The sequence below is a fragment of the Bos mutus genome, chromosome 19 (assembly GCF_027580195.1).
Source record: "Bos mutus isolate GX-2022 chromosome 19, NWIPB_WYAK_1.1, whole genome shotgun sequence".
Lineage (NCBI taxonomy): Eukaryota > Metazoa > Chordata > Mammalia > Artiodactyla > Bovidae > Bos > Bos mutus.
Window position 1 is genome coordinate 27,083,528 of NC_091635.1, and position 15,326 is coordinate 27,098,853.

At 51.9% G+C, this 15,326-nt stretch overlaps 1 protein-coding gene across 1 annotated transcript; it reads left to right on the top strand.

The window, feature by feature from the left end:
* The first annotated feature begins 1,171 nt into the window (after positions 1–1,171).
* On the top strand, positions 1,172–14,386 carry PSMD3 (proteasome 26S subunit, non-ATPase 3). The gene is made up of 12 exons (XM_070389796.1): positions 1,172–1,566; positions 3,447–3,637; positions 5,435–5,572; positions 6,799–6,935; positions 7,826–8,016; positions 8,178–8,281; positions 11,666–11,780; positions 11,883–12,002; positions 12,338–12,441; positions 12,679–12,834; positions 13,765–13,815; positions 13,936–14,386. Exons 1-12 carry the CDS (start codon positions 1,347–1,349, stop codon positions 14,011–14,013), a joined length of 1,605 nt encoding a protein of 534 aa, XP_070245897.1. The 5' UTR covers positions 1,172–1,346; the 3' UTR covers positions 14,014–14,386.
* The last annotated feature ends 940 nt before the right edge of the window (positions 14,387–15,326 follow it).

Here is a 15,326-nt window from a genome sequence, read left to right on the forward strand (position 1 = left end):
AGTCGGAAACGACTGAGCGACTGAACTGATCGACACTCTCCCCTATCCGCATTCCTCCGCTGCGGATTTTATGCTTTATTTTCAGCCCTAGCTAAACACAGATGGGCTTGCCTTGTGGCTCAGCTGGTAAAGAATCCGCCTGCAATGCGGGAGACCTGGATTCGATCCTGGGTTGGGAAGATCCCCTGGAGAAGGGAAAGGCTACCCAATCCAGTGACTTTTACTTTTCAAACTCGGACAAAGTCTGAATCCCATAGGGTTCTCTGTCATCTCCAGTTCGGTTTTATTTCAAATCCAACAGAACTGACACTTTCCAATTGTGGTCCTGGAGGAGACTCTTGAGAGTCCCTTGTACAGCAAGGAAATCAAACCAGTCAATTCTAAAGGAAATCAACCCTGAATATTCATTGGAAGGGCTGATGCTGAAGCTGAAGCTCCAATACTTTGGCCACCTGATGCCAGGAGCCGAATAACACGAAAAGACCCTGATGCTGGGAAAGATTGAGGGCACGATAAGGAGGCGACAGAGGATAAGATGTTTGGGTGTCATCACCGACTCAATGAACATTTGTTGTTGCTCAGTTGCTCAGTCGTGTCCGAGTCTTTTTTCGACCCCATGGATAGCAGTACGCCAGGCAAACTTCAGGAGACAGCGATTAACAGGGAAGCCTGGCTTGCTGCAGTTCATGCGGTCGCAAAGAATCGGACACGACCGAGCGACTGAACAACAGCCTAGTTCCACAACCCTCCTCAGATTCTTTTTTTCTCTCGTGCCCGATGCACTGGGCTACGGTTGAGGACCAGCCTCGTGGATCTCGAAAGTGAATCCCGCCGGGGGCAAACTGAGCGAGTTTAAGCATGAAACCCGCCCAACAACTCATGGCGTCAAAACGCCCTGCGTTCCGGTAGGTCCTACGCACTCCTCGCGGGGTGGGGTGCTCCGTAGTAACCCAGTTGGAGCCTGAGGTGACCGCTTGTGGACCTCTCGTGGACATTCACGGAAGTGCAATCGAGAGAAGCAAGAAAATCAACACAGTGCAGCACGCCAAAACAAGCCTTACAGACGCAAAGAAGCTCCTCCCCGCTCCTTCCGTGGAGATCCGCCTCCATCATGCGTCTCGGTGGTTGACTTTTTCCCCCTTTGATGACTCGGCCATCGACCAGCCCGGCCTGTCGTTTCCCAGAAGGCCCAGCGCCGGGAAGGGGTTTGCAGCTGCTCCGTCATCGTGCGGCCCGACGCGAGCCCGCGCTCGTGTGCAGGCCCGGCTCGGTTCCTGGTCTCCGGTGCGAGGGTTTACGCGAGGCCCCGGCCTCGGTCCCCGGACTAGGCCGCGACCCCGGGCGCCATGAAGCAGGAGGGCTCGGCGCGGCGCCGCGGCGCGGACAAGGCGAAGCCGCCGCCCGGCGGAGGGGAACAAGAACCACCGCCGCCCCCGGCCCCCCAGGATGTGGAGATGAAAGAGGAGGCGGCGGCGGGTGGCGGATCAACCGGGGAGACCGCTGGCAAGACGGCGGCTGCGGCGGCTGAGCACTCCCAGCGAGAGCTGGACACCGTCACCTTGGAGGGTACGAGAGCTTGGGCCGGGGACGTGCCCTGATCACGGATGACAGCACCCGATGGTGTAGCCTCTCCTTGGGACCCCAGCGTAGCCTCCACCACCGTGACTTGGGGGTTCCTTGGGATCACCCCCAGTGCCTGCTGCCGCTACCCTGACACTCCCGACCGTGGCCCGGATAACAGAACAGTCTCTCTAGACTCTGGCCTCCTCCCTTCTCACACACCCTCCCTCCACGGGGAATTGCATCTAGAACTAGGTCTCACCGGGCCCTTAGACTCCCTCTTCTAAGTTCTCTTCTCTTACCTTATTATTCCACTTATATCTCATCAGACTGATTCTAGTGACCCCAATGCATGACTCATCTCTACAAAAACCAGTGTCTGTATTTATCTTTGAAGGGGGATAAGGATAACACAGAATACTGACCCCTGTGTTTTAAGAATGATTGCTGTTGTCTTCACTACCTTTAGCAAACTCCGCTAAGAGAGCCCTTTCTGCTTAGTATCTTGCTTCCTCGTTGCTCTAATTGAACTGCCCAAACGATCCTATCTCGTTTTTCCCTCCCTTCAAACCCTTACTCCTGCTCTGTTTCTAAAGAGTTTAAACACATGATACACTTTGAACTTTTTAGTTGTTATTTGTTTGAGTTCCTGATACTCACCTCCCACCTAAACTATATACCAATTCCCCCATTTCTCTTCTCCTTGGTGCCTGTTCTCAGTTTCCACCTCCTCTTGTTTCTCCAAGTTTATATTTCACTTTTCCAACTTAGAGCATCCTGTCCATATTTGGAGTGGGTAGAGTGAAGACTCCCCACTGTGACCCTGGTGCTATTGCCCACTTGTCGGTCAAGTAGGAGAGGACTATTTATTGGATTTTCTCTCTGCATAACTGCATGAGATACTAGCTCAAAAACATTGAAATAAGCAAAGTTATGCTCCTAGGTGGTGGTTTGAGGATGTGATAGTGTTGACTGCATCAGCTCCTATTCTAATACAAAGGAATATGAATACAAGGGAAACTGAGAAGCTACCAATTGATGGTGCTCCCTTATTTCTGGACATTTGTTTCCATTTTCCTCCATTATAAATAGCTTTGCAGCCATCATCTCTGCCCACGTATTTGATCTATTTCTATAATTACTTATTCAGTATAGATCCCTGAGTTGAGAGGGTAAATATTGGTAAGGTCTTTGGTAGATATGTCCAGGAAAACTGTACTGATTTACATTATGCAAACAGAAATGTCCTGGTCACCCCTGTACTCTGTATGTTATCATTTTTCAAATACTGTTAGAATGGTTATTGAAAAATATTTTCATTTGTGGTTATTTGAATACTGCTGAAACATTTTTCGTGTCTCTTTGTCATTCCTCTTTCATATTGACCATTCATACTCATTTGTATTTAATCCTTTATACAAGCTCTTTATTGAATATGCATCTCTGGCCACATTTGTTGCAGATATTTTTCTTTTGCTACAGTTATTAGAAGGATTTTGTTTGTTTCTTTTTCTATGAAGTTCTTTAAGTCTTTTGTGTGTGTATGTGCGTGATTTCTCCTATTGTTTGCATTTGGAAAGTGTTTTCCTATTTGAAGATCTGCTAAATCCCCACGTGTTTTTGTTTTTCATTGTTTTGTTTTGTTTTTTTCCTTTTTATGTCACCCTCTACTTCTTCTCCAACCCAGCTTTATTTTTCTGTGTCTCTTGCTTTTGTCTTAAAATTAGCATATGGCATCCATAAGTATTACTCAGTCCTGTTAGAGTAAAAGAGGGGACTGGCCACATCCTGACATTTGTAAGCGGCTTCCTAAGACTGCTTGGCTGGAGTGGTGGAGGGGTAGGAGGAGTTGCAGTTCATGTTTTTCCTCCCCTGGTCCTCCACAGACATCAAGGAGCATGTGAAACAGCTGGAGAAGGCAGTGTCGGGCAAGGAGCCTCGGTTTGTGCTGCGGGCCCTACGGATGCTGCCTTCCACGTCCCGCCGCCTCAACCACTACGTTCTGTACAAGGCCGTGCACGGCTTCTTCACTTCCAACAATGCCACTCGAGACTTCTTGCTACCCTTCCTGGAAGAGGTGAGTGGAGTCAGGCCAGCGCAGGAGTGTGGGCTTGGCTTGAGACACACAGGGACACACATTCCACCCTGGGTAGCTGTGTGCCATCCTGGAGACCTGTCTTATTACCTGCCACAGCAGAGACTCGAAGCAAAGCAGCCCCCTCATCTGCCCTCTAACAGGGGGACCATCCTTCTGCCCAGTAGGGTCAGTATTCTGAGTCAGGAAAAGGATCTGAGAATCAGGACCCTTCCAACTACATTCATTTCCCACCACTCCCAACACAGGGCCTAGGAGAAGGTTCTACCATCTCTTTGCCTCTGAAGCTTCACCATGGAGGATGTAGAGAACAGTGGTTAAGGGACTTCCCCGTGGCCCAGTGGTTAAGACTCCTCGCTTCCACAGCAGGGGTTGTAGTTGGATCCTTGAACGGGGGACTGAGATTCCACATGCCCTGCAGTGTGGCCCCACCCAAAAGAGAACAGTGGTTAAGAGCCCAGATTTGGGGGAAGGTTGAGTTTTTAACCCCAGCTTTACCATTTGGTGTTGAACCTAACTTCCCTGTGCTCTAGGGGGATTCTAGGTTTCACTGCTGTGGCCTGGGTTTAATGCCTGGTCAGGGAATTGAGTTACGCAAGTTGTGTGGCTTGGCCAAAAAAGAATAATGAGAAAAAAAATTTTTTTTGGTGGTAATAAAGAAATTTGGGGGGAAATTGACATATATATAGTATTTTCAGATCTAGTCATTAAAACTGGAATAATGTGTAACAGATCAAAAAACAATCGTGGTGGGAGACTTGATTTGATGTATGTGATGAACAGCTCGGGGGCACGTTGTGGGGCAGTTGCTGAGGACAGGGAGGCTCTTAGAACCGTGTGCGGCACAGAGTGCACGTCGATGACGTTAGCTTGCTGGTGGTAGTTGTCTCCGTGCCAGGAGAAACCTCTCCTTTTCCTTGCTGACTGTATAACTTCTCTTATCATCCATGGTACAGTTCAAGTCCTGCCCCTTCTTAAACTTCATTGGCCCTTCAGCTACCTTCATCTCCCTAAAACTCTATATGCTTACAATCTGTTTCATAGATGAAAAACTCAGGAAATCCCCAGAGTGGACAGTAAGACTTTACTGTCTGGGAAGGGGGAAAAGCACTCTCCCCCAGCCCTGCCTGGAATATTTTTTAACCTGTACATCTCTGAAGTCTCCCACCACGATTGTTTTTTGATCTGTTACACATTATTCCAGTTTTAGTGACTAGATCTGAAAATAAATACTATATATGTGTCAATTTCCCCCCAAATTTCTTTATTACCACCAAAAAAAATTTTTTTTGTCTCCTTATTCTTTTTTGGCCAAGCCACACAGCTTGCGTAACTCAATTCCCCGACCAGGCAGTAAACCCAGGCCACAGCAGCGAAACCAAGAATCCCAGCCACTAGACCACCAGGGCACTCCCGGTCTCATTATTCGTGATCTCATCTCTAGAATTATATCACTTTATTAAACAGAATTTGCAGTGGTTCCAAGTATGGTGGTTTAACCTCTAGTTAGGTTGTAGGCTCTCTGAGGGGTCCTTACATTGTCCTTTCTGTCCCCGTTCTATTCTGTAAGGATGTTATACTTCTGCAACCCTTTTCTGTATTGATTTTATCGCCAGCCTTTTTGACTCCCTTCAGTATTTTTGTATCCCCAGCACCCAGAAAAATCTTGGCACACAGTGGGCACTTAGTAAATCTCTTGAAATAATAGTGAGTGCCTAAGAAATTCCTGGTTGATTGATCTGACTGAGCTCTTCCACGATAACTCACGTCCTCTCCTAGCCCATGGACACAGAAGCCGATTTACAGTTCCGTCCCCGAACAGGAAAAGCTGCGTCGGCTCCCCTCCTGCCTGAAGTGGAAGCCTACCTCCAGCTTCTCATGGTCATCTTCCTGATGAACAGCAAGCGCTACAAAGAGGTATCCAAGACCAGAGCGTGTGACTAACACGCCCCAGGCAGTGTGCATGGGGTCAGTGGGGGAGATGGCCTCTTGTGAAGAAATAGATCATCATTGGGTCATTCACTGCCCCCCAGACTCTTCCCCAACGTGAGAATGCGCCCAGCCCCACATCTGAGGAAGACCCCTCAACTCCTGCTCCGGCCCTGGGAAAGGCCTGCCATGGTCACTCTGTACCTCTCTGTGGCACAGTCCCCGGATAGTGGATGCTTTGGAAAGAGTAGATTTGGAGGCAGAAAGACCTGGCGTCAAATCCCATTTGTACCTTAGGCAAATTGATTTCTCCCAGCTGTGTGTAAAATAAGACGAACTGCCATTCTCACAAGTTTATCATTAGTATTAAAAAAATAATACATTTAAAAAATACTTGGCACAAAGTATTTTTGTGACCTGCAGAAAGTCAGCATTCCCGACGTGTTAATAAATGGCAGCTCTTACTGTGGATCTGAAAGGCTCCATTGTGGATACGACTCTTCCAGCACGGCCTCCAGCTGAGGCAGCTGCCCTGGCAGGCTCAGCTTCTCTCCCAGGGGCACACCCAGGAGGTGACAGGTCTTAGGCCTCAGTCTGCTGTTTTATTTTTTCCTCGCTTTGCCACTGGTTGGTTTTTGTTTGATTGGTTGCTCTTTAGCTATAATTCACCCACTTGATTGGGTTTTTTTGTATATTCACAAGGTTGTACAACTGCCCTCCTGTCTAATTCCAGACAAGCTTAATCACTACCCCACCAACCCTCACGGCCCCCCACAAAGAAAAACACCTTACCTGTTAGTAATCACACCTTGTTCTCCCCTCCCCCCAGCCCAGTAATCTCTTGATACTTTGTGTCCCATGGATACTATGTGCCTTTTGTGTCTGACTTCTTTCGGTAGCTTAGTGTTTTCTAGGTTTATCCACGGTGTAGCGTGTATCTGTACTCTGTTCCTTTTTATGGAGGAGTAATATTTCATCACATGGATATACCACATTTTGTTTAACCATTGATTAGATGATAAGCACTTGGGCCAGTTCCCCTTACTGGTTATTGTGAAAAATGCTGATACAAACATTGGTGTGCAAGCTTTCCTGTGAACATGTTTCCAGTTCTCTTGGACCTCTGCCTAGGAGGGGACTTGCTGGCCATGTGGTATCTCCGTGTTTAAATTTTGAAGCACTGCCGCTTGACTCTCTTTTGGCTGCCTCCCCAGGCACAGAAGATTTCTGATGATCTGATGCAGAAGATCAGCACTCAGAACCGCCGGGCCTTGGACCTTGTGGCTGCCAAGTGTTACTATTATCACGCCCGGGTCTATGAGTTCCTGGATAAGCTGGATGTGGTGCGCAGGTACCAGTGGCCAAGGGTCTCGCTTGTGGCCCTCGGGGTCAGCGACACGGTCAGAGCTGTGGACTTGCAGAGGGCTGGGGCCTGGGGGATGTCAAGGGCCCAGCAGGAAGTAGGGGTGACCGTTAATACGCCCTGAGCTGGGGGAGGGCTCGAGAGGCTGAGACAGAGATGACCACTGGCCCGCTAAGTCCTGTCCCCCAGGTTCCTCCTCTCACCGCACGTCGGGGAGGACTGTTCAGCGGGTCCGAGGTACGAGGATGGTAGACTCTTCAGCGGGTCCGAGGTACGAGGGTGGTGTGGCCGAGGCCCTTTGTTTTGCGCCTGAAACTACCACAGCGTTGTTAATTGGTTGTGCTCCAGTGTAAAGTAAATAAAAGGTTGTTTTTAAAAAGTACAAGGACAGGCTAGAAAGCCTTTCACTCCTCTGCCTGGAACCCGTGGTGGCTCCCCATTCCCCTTGGGGAAAAGCCAGAGCCCTCCTGATGAAAGCTTTTGAGGCCTCCTAGGGTCTGGGCCCCCACTCCCCGACGCCTCGCTCTTCCCCGGGCGCACAGCTCCCTCGCCCGAGATTGCCCTCCTCCCTGTGTCCTTCAAGCCTGTGCTTAACTCTAGCCTTCTCAGTGAGTCCTGCCCTGACCGGGCTGTTGAAAGCACAACTCCCTCCTGTCCTGCTCGCCCCTGTCGCACTTACCCTGATTTCTGCGTCACCCCCCACCCCCACCCTTTGTCATCCTCACAGTATGCTTATTCATCATGAGAGTTGTCTGTCTCCCCCTTCTGAGTGCAGGTTCTCTAAGCAGAGCTCCATCCTCTGTGCGCCCGGTGCTCTACTAGTTGACTATTCAGAGTTGTTATTTGAGGCCTTGACCTCATTTCTCTCCTTCTTGCAGCTTCTTGCACGCTCGGCTCCGGACCGCCACCCTGCGGCACGACACGGACGGGCAGGCCACGCTGCTGAACCTCCTGCTGCGGAACTACCTGCACTACAGCCTGTACGACCAGGCCGAGAAGTTGGTGTCCAAGTCCGTGTTCCCCGAGCAGGCCAACAACAACGAGTGGGCAAGGTACCTCTACTACACAGGTGAGCAGGGCCCGCGCCAGCCGGGAGGTGTCTCAGGCTCACTCGGCACAAATTTGCTAAGAATGTGGTACCCGTGATGCCTAAGAGGTGCTCTGGTTTGTGGGGGACCAAGGTTTGGATAATGCTCTTGTCTTGATCAACTCTCCTCTTCTCACACCCAGGGCGCATCAAAGCCATCCAGCTGGAGTACTCAGAGGCCCGAAGAACAATGACCAACGCCCTTCGGAAGGCCCCTCAGCACACAGCGGTCGGCTTCAAACAGACGGTGAGCAGCAGCTCTCTCTCCCCTTTGACCCCCTTACTCATCTGATACCACGTTAGTGCTGTTTCCCCATCTGAGGAGCCAGGAAGGCATCCTTACTTTGTCTTTGTGCCCTAAAGGTGGCATCATGTGTCTGTTTCCACATAACGTTGTTCAGGGCACCTTAGGCAGACACTGCCTGCACCTCTGGCACTGTATATCCCCAGTCTTCTCCCTGGTAGGTGGGTTTAGAATATTCCTGACTCCCCAGAAGATCCTGTAGTCTTTTCACGCAAGGGTCTTGTTTGTGTTGATAAGCTCTGGACTCTTTATCTAGTCCCTCAGGTGTCCCTTTGGGAGCAGTGGTGTCTGTGGCCAGGGAACCCGGGGCCCTCCTTAAGGTGGCCGACTCAGGTGGAGGTAAACCTTGGCCATGTCAGAGCTGTCAGTCCCCAAGTATATTTCTTGAGTGCTGACCTTGATACTGGGCACTGTGAGGGATAGAAAAGAAGGATTAGAAATGGTATTTGCACTCAGAGAGATGGATGCAGAACACTTGAAGCAGAATGGCTTGAAGGCTGTGTAAAATCACAGAGCCTAGCAGCCAGAATTAGGACCCAGCTTTCCCAGCCACAGATGACTGCTCCCACACACACACAGACACCTCCTAGCCCTTGAAAGAGAGCAGGATGAGCATGTACACCGACGAGCTCAGTGTGGTAGGAGCTCTGGTTTGTTTCGTTTCAGCAGTTCAGAGAAAGGTGAATTCAGTTGTGGTAAAATAAAGAAATCTTTAAACAGTTATATTTGATCTGGTTTTTGAAAGATGGGTTGAATTTTCATAGAAAGGGGTGGTTTTTCAGACACATAAGGTACATTGCAGGATGTGAGATTGCTTACAATGTAGGACACACACTAAACCTTCTAAAAATCAGTAAAAATGCATGTAATTGACATACAGGCTGTGTCGCACACCAGGGAGAGGTGTCATGGGGTAAAGCAGTGTTTTCAAACCAGATTTAGCTGTGGATGGATAAGGTTTCGAGTTTTCTGTGGTAGACCCAGGTTGCAAGAAGGAGCAGAGGGAGCTGGAGTGAGGTCTTGCCCATGGACTGTTGGTGAAGGGGCCAGGAAAGAGGTGGAAGGGCTGCTCGAGAGGTGAAGAAGCAGAGGTGGGGGAACTTCCCACCCAGAGAGGCTGAAGCAGATAGGTGACGAGCCAAGGCCTGGGGAGAGGTAGGAGGGATGGGCTAGAGAGCCCCAGTGGAGAGCCGGCTTTAAGTAAAAACAGGGAGCGTGAGAATGGGTAGAGACAGACACGGACTTTAACGTGGCATCTAAAGCAGAGCAGGTAGGTGTGCCGTCCGTAACCACGTTCTCGCCTTGGGGGATCTCATTTGCTTTCACAGCTTAGCTCTCACCTCCACAATGCGTCACCAGAGTCCATTAATCTGTCTTAATCTGCCTGGTTGCTGTAGCAAGACTGGCTGGCTTAAGCAGCAGAAATTTATTTTGTTCTATTTCTGGAGGTGAGAAGTCCAAATTCAGGATGTTAGTGTGGCTGAGTTGTTCTGGGGGCTTCTCTTTTGCTTGGAGTTGTCCATCTTCTGCTGTCTCCAAATGGTCTTCCTTCTGTGCATATCTGTATCTCTTAATTCTTTTTGTAAGGACCCCAGTCATAATTGGATTAGGACCCACTCACATGACTTCATATTCCCTTCATAAATCTCTTTAAAGATTCTAGCTCCAAATCCAGTCACAATCTGGGGTAGTCAGGGGTTAGGGTTTCACCATAAAAATCTGGGGTTCACAGTTCAGCTCATAATACAAGTTTTGAGCCCTCTCACGAACCCAGACCTGCAAATTCCACTTCTCAACAAACATCTCCATTAAGGTACTTGCTGACTCCTCACACTCACCTTGTCCAGACCCGCTTGTGTGCCCTTTACGGTCCTTCTTGCTCTCCTGATCTGCATAGAAGCCTTGGGTCATCTTGGGCTTGTCCCCACCTTCCCCATCACCGAGTCGTCTGTTGATTTCCCTGACGGCTTTGGTAGTCATCTCCTCTCTGATGTTGCCCGTGCCCTTGTTCGAGCCACCAACACTGCCGGTCACCATCCTCCCCTCCGCCGGCCCAACTTCCCCTGCCTGACTCAGTGGAGGTCCTGGCCGGTCTGCCTGGTCCAGGAAGCTCACATTTTTCCCATTTCCTACCCAGTAAAGTACTGTGGGTCTTGTGGATCAGGTAGTTCAGGTGGTAGTACTGTTATTACACCGTTCTAGGGAGGAGGAATCCAGAGACTCGACGTTTCTAGCTAGCAAGTAAAGACTGGCATTCTGTCTCCGAGCTCAGAACTCAGCCTGGCACTCAGAACTGGGCGTCCCGAGTCGTGCCCCAGGCATCTCACCTGACAGCCCTCCCACCCCCTCAAGTACACTGGCCTCTTCTCCAACCTGTCCCCTTAGCTGAGGCATTCTCCCTCCTTTTTCTGCTTCATCAGAATCCTCAAGGCTTGGGACTTCTCTCATGATCCAGTGGTTAAGACTCCGTGCTCCCAGTGCAGGGGGCACAGGTTCTGTCCATGGTCAGGGAATTAAGATCCTGCGTGCTGTAAGTTGTGGCCAAAAAAGTACCGGTCTGCCATTGCTTAAAAGAATCCTCAGAGCTCATGTTAATTTCTGCCATCACCATGGCTTTCCCCTCACTCATGGAGTACGCAGAGGGACAGGGTAGTGGTGAGCGCAGGGACCACCCCGGAAGGCAGGACCCTCCTTGCCCAGGTGTGGGCACCATCACCCACCCCGTTTTTAAACCCTGGTCTCCTTTGTGACGCTTTGGCTTGCCCACGGTTTAGCTCTCTGTGCTCCTGTCCCTCCTGCTTGTGGGGGAAGTTGTCCCCTCCTCCCAGTCTCCCTTGCAGGGTGCTGCATCAGGAGGAGGGGCCCAGTTTCCCAGGCAACCCTGTCCCTCATACCCAGCTTATTCACCAGGGCTCTGCAGGCCCTTTCCTGTGCTTCTTCCTCTACCCAGATGATAGTTTACATGAGGTTCACCTCCGTAGCCAGCACCTTAGGCTGACTTGCACCCATCGCCGAGGCCTCTGGGCCTGCCTCCTCGCGGGTTCTGAGCCATAGAGCCTGCCCGTCCAGCCTGTAATTTGGTTTGCCGTTTTGGAGCCTTGTGCACTGACTGGCCAAGTGAAATGAAGCTGCGGGCCCGCTGTAGTCAAAGGGTCAGACCCCAAGGCAGAGCTTCGGTTCCACATGCAGCACAGCTTGAGGGTTTTCCCCTCTCCGTGGGCCTAGTCCAGTGCCGCTGTCCCTTCTTGTCCAGTGTGTCTGGCTGAGTTGAAGCCCCCTTGGTTCTCTCCTCCCACCCTGTGGGGCTCCCTGCCCTCTGCCTTCCAGGTGCACAAGCTTCTGATTGTGGTGGAGTTGCTGCTGGGGGAGATCCCAGACCGGCTGCAGTTCCGTCAACCATCCCTCAAGCGCTCACTCATGCCCTACTTCCTTCTGACCCAGGGTAAGGCTGGTCCCCTCCCAGGGCGTGCTGCCCCCTGGCACTGTGTCCCCTCTGGTGTGTGTGCCACGGGCAGCATCTGACCCACTCCTCTCCCCACCGCAGCTGTCAGGACAGGAAACCTAGCCAAGTTCAACCAGGTCCTGGATCAGTTTGGGGAGAAGTTCCAAGCAGATGGGACCTATACCCTCATCATCCGACTGCGGCACAACGTCATCAAGACAGGTGTGGGTCGGGCTTCAGAATCTACCTTCCAGGGTAGGGGACACGGGTTCAGTTCCTGGTCAGGGAACAAAGGTCCCATGTGCTGCGGGGCAGCTAAGCCCACACACCACAGTGAGAAGCCCTTGCGCTGTAACGAAGACCCAGTGCAGCCAAACTAGAAAAAAGAAAAGGTAACCTGATCACTTAAAAAAAAAAAACAAGTGTGGATCAGGGTCTGAGGGAGCCCTGGAAGCAGGACTGGGACTCGGCTTCTCTGGGGCTGGGACAGCGCTGTGGCTGCCTGGGCGGGTGAAGGGTCTGTGCCCAGCCTCTCCTCCCCGCGGCCCTCCTCCCAGGTGTGCGCATGATCAGCCTCTCCTATTCCCGCATCTCCTTGGCGGACATCGCCCAGAAGCTGCAGCTTGATAGCCCAGAGGATGCAGAGTTCATTGTCGCCAAGGTGGGCCTGGTTCGGGGGCCACAGATGGGGTGTTTCGGGCACGAGGCGGGAGGGGGTTGACAGCTAAAGCAGTGGCATGCCCAGCTTACATTGAAGCCAGGAAGCTGCCAGAGGGAGTGTCTGTGTGTGCACAGATGGATGTAGGAGAGATCAGGGAGGACAAAGAGATGAGATGGGACGTTCTCAGACTTAGAAGATGGACTTTCTGGTGACTTCTCCTCCCTTTGGGGCCTGCAGGCCATTCGAGATGGCGTCATTGAGGCCAGCATCAACCACGAGAAGGGCTACGTCCAGTCCAAGGAGATGATTGACATCTATTCCACCCGTGAGCCCCAGTTAGCCTTCCACCAGCGCATCTCCTTCTGCCTGGATATTCACAACATGTCTGTCAAGGTGAGGGGCCCTGAGCTGCAGAGCCAGCCGGGCAGCAGCACGCTGCCACACCCGCAGGCTCCTAGAGAAGACTGGCTTGGTTTGGGGCCCAGCTCCCAGTCTCTAAAACACTGGGGGGCCAGGAGGGGCAAAGGACTTGGCTTGTGGGACCACAACGCCTCTGTGGACTTAAAGGGCCTGGTTGCCAGGAAGGATCAGACTGGGGTTTAGAGTGCACGGTTCTGGATTTGGTGCCAAATTTGAGTCATTTACCTTCTCTGAGTCTCTATGTCTCCATCTGCGAGATTGATAGTGAGGTGTTACCTGCCCTGCCTGCTTCACAGAGTTGTAGAGATTGGATGAAATCACTGTCTTGGGGCACTTAGCAGTCTGAATTGTGTAAAGGGTAGGATCACCATCTTGGTCCGCAAAAGGCTCCTAAGCCCCTGTGGGTCAGGTGCTGGTACTGTCGGGCACCGTTTTTCCTGGTCTCTCCCGCCAGGAGACCAGGGATATCACTTTGTCTGAAATCAGGCCAATGCTGTGCATGAAAGGCCCTTTGTGACTGGCCCCCTGTGTCTCTAGCCTCACTCCCCAGGACCGCTCCCGTCAGCCCCTCCCCCCCTTCTCCCAGCTGGCCCCACTGAGCTCCAGCCTAACCTCTCACACCTTGAATGGCTCTGCCTAGAATGCCCTTCCTTCCACTCCCGTAGGCCATCTGTTCTTCCTCCTTCTCACTGCCAGTTCGCCTCCCTGCCTGACTGGGAGGGTCGGTCGTCTATCCCTCTGGATTTTCTTTTTTAGTGTTTATCACGTGGTGTCACAGGTCGTTAGTCACCATGCCTAGCTCCCCCAGCAAACTAAACTGGGGAGTGTCACCTGTCTGGTACATTGCCTGGCACCCAGGTGCCCGCCTCCTCTTCATTCACTTCTCTCTCCATTGTGCTTCAGGCCATGAGGTTTCCTCCCAAATCCTACAACAAGGACTTGGAGTCTGCAGAGGTAAGCTGCTTTCTGCTTTGGGTGGAAGGGGAAGTTTCTGGAAAGCCTGGGTGGGTCGGGCTGGGTGCAGACCACGAGCCCCCGGCTGGTCCTCAGCCCCGCCCCTGCCCTCTTCCCCAGGAGCGGCGAGAGCGGGAACAGCAGGACTTGGAGTTTGCCAAGGAGATGGCAGAAGACGACGATGACAGCTTCCCTTGAGCTGGGGGGCTGGGGAGGGGTGGGGTGAGTGGGGACTGGCTCTGTCTTTACCCCACGGGGGTCCCCTGCCCAGGGAACTGGCTCCTCTTCCGACATGGGGCACACAGACTGCTATGTGCAGGGGGTGAGGGGTGCAGGGAGCCGGTCACCCCACCTCATCCCAGGGCCCCTCCTCAGCCGGTGACTTAGCACACGGGGGCAGGCGGGCGGGCGGGCAGCCTCCCAGGGCAGGGTCCTGGCTAGTGGTGTGGGCAGCACGATGGGGGAGCGCTCTCCTCCAGGGAGTGGGGCACCAGAACTGGGACATGTGTTAGGTTGTATGTTTTTTGAAGCCTCAATTATGATTTTTAAACAATAAAAATTTCTCCAAAGCTCCTTGTGTATCAGTTACTGTATTTTGCCCTCACAGGTACAGTGTTAACAGGCCCAGATTTTTCTCCTGACCTGGGAGTGCCAGCCCCAGGCATGATATGAGGACCTGATGCTGCTGTAGATGAGGAGGCGGCCAGGGGGCTGGGTGAAGAGACTCTGATCTGGGGTCAGAAGGGCCTGGGTTTACACTTTCACATCTAACTGGCTCTCAAATAATTGGGCAACTCTCTAAACCTCTCAGGCCCCTTTGCCAGATCTGTCAAATAAATGATTATACTCAGTGACCTCCTGGCTCTAAAATTAGGAATCTAGGCTTCCAATGGATCAAACAAAATGTGAGAGTCTGGCCCTCAGATGAGATTCAGTGAGGAGAGAAGGGTCTCCAGCAAGGCTGCACCGTGTTGGGAGCAGGGTCCTGCCCAGCTGGCCCTTGACGGGGGAGGATGGGCTCCTCCCTGAGAGCAGGGAGGAGTGGTCGGGCATGAGGGGGCTCTCTGGCCCCCAGCCCACCTGCTCCAGCAGCATATGGTGAGACAGTGGGCCTACCCGGCTCTCCAAGTCTTCAGCCACTGCCAGTGGCGCTCCCCTCGTTGGGTCATTTGCGATATTCGTGTTCTCGGGCTGGCACCTGGGGCGTGCTTGTGCCATACCTTCCTGCCAGCTCTGTTATCTGAACGATGCCTCATGGGTTTCTCCCTCTCAGCTGCAATCCCTCTCTTGCTCTCCAGCTTGCTGATTTCTTTAATTTTCTTTTTTTATATATATTTATTTGGCTGTACTGGGCTTCCCAGGTGGCGCTAGGGGTAAAGAACCCATCTGCTAATGCAGGTTAGACATAAGACACACCAGTTCAATCCCTGGGTCTGGAAGATCTGGAGAAGGGAATGGCAATCTGCTCCGGTATTCTTGCCTGGAGAATCCCATGGACAGAGGAACCTGGC

Coding starts and splice junctions, on each gene's coding strand:
- PSMD3 (XM_070389796.1), top strand. CDS start 1,347: ATGAAGCAGGAGGGCTCGGCGCGGCGCCGCGGCGCGGACAAGGCGAAG. Junction 11,781..11,882: donor CTACTTCCTTCTGACCCAGG/GTAAGGCTGGTC, acceptor TCCCCACCGCAG/CTGTCAGGACAGGAAACCTA. Junction 12,003..12,337: donor GCACAACGTCATCAAGACAG/GTGTGGGTCGGG, acceptor CCCTCCTCCCAG/GTGTGCGCATGATCAGCCTC.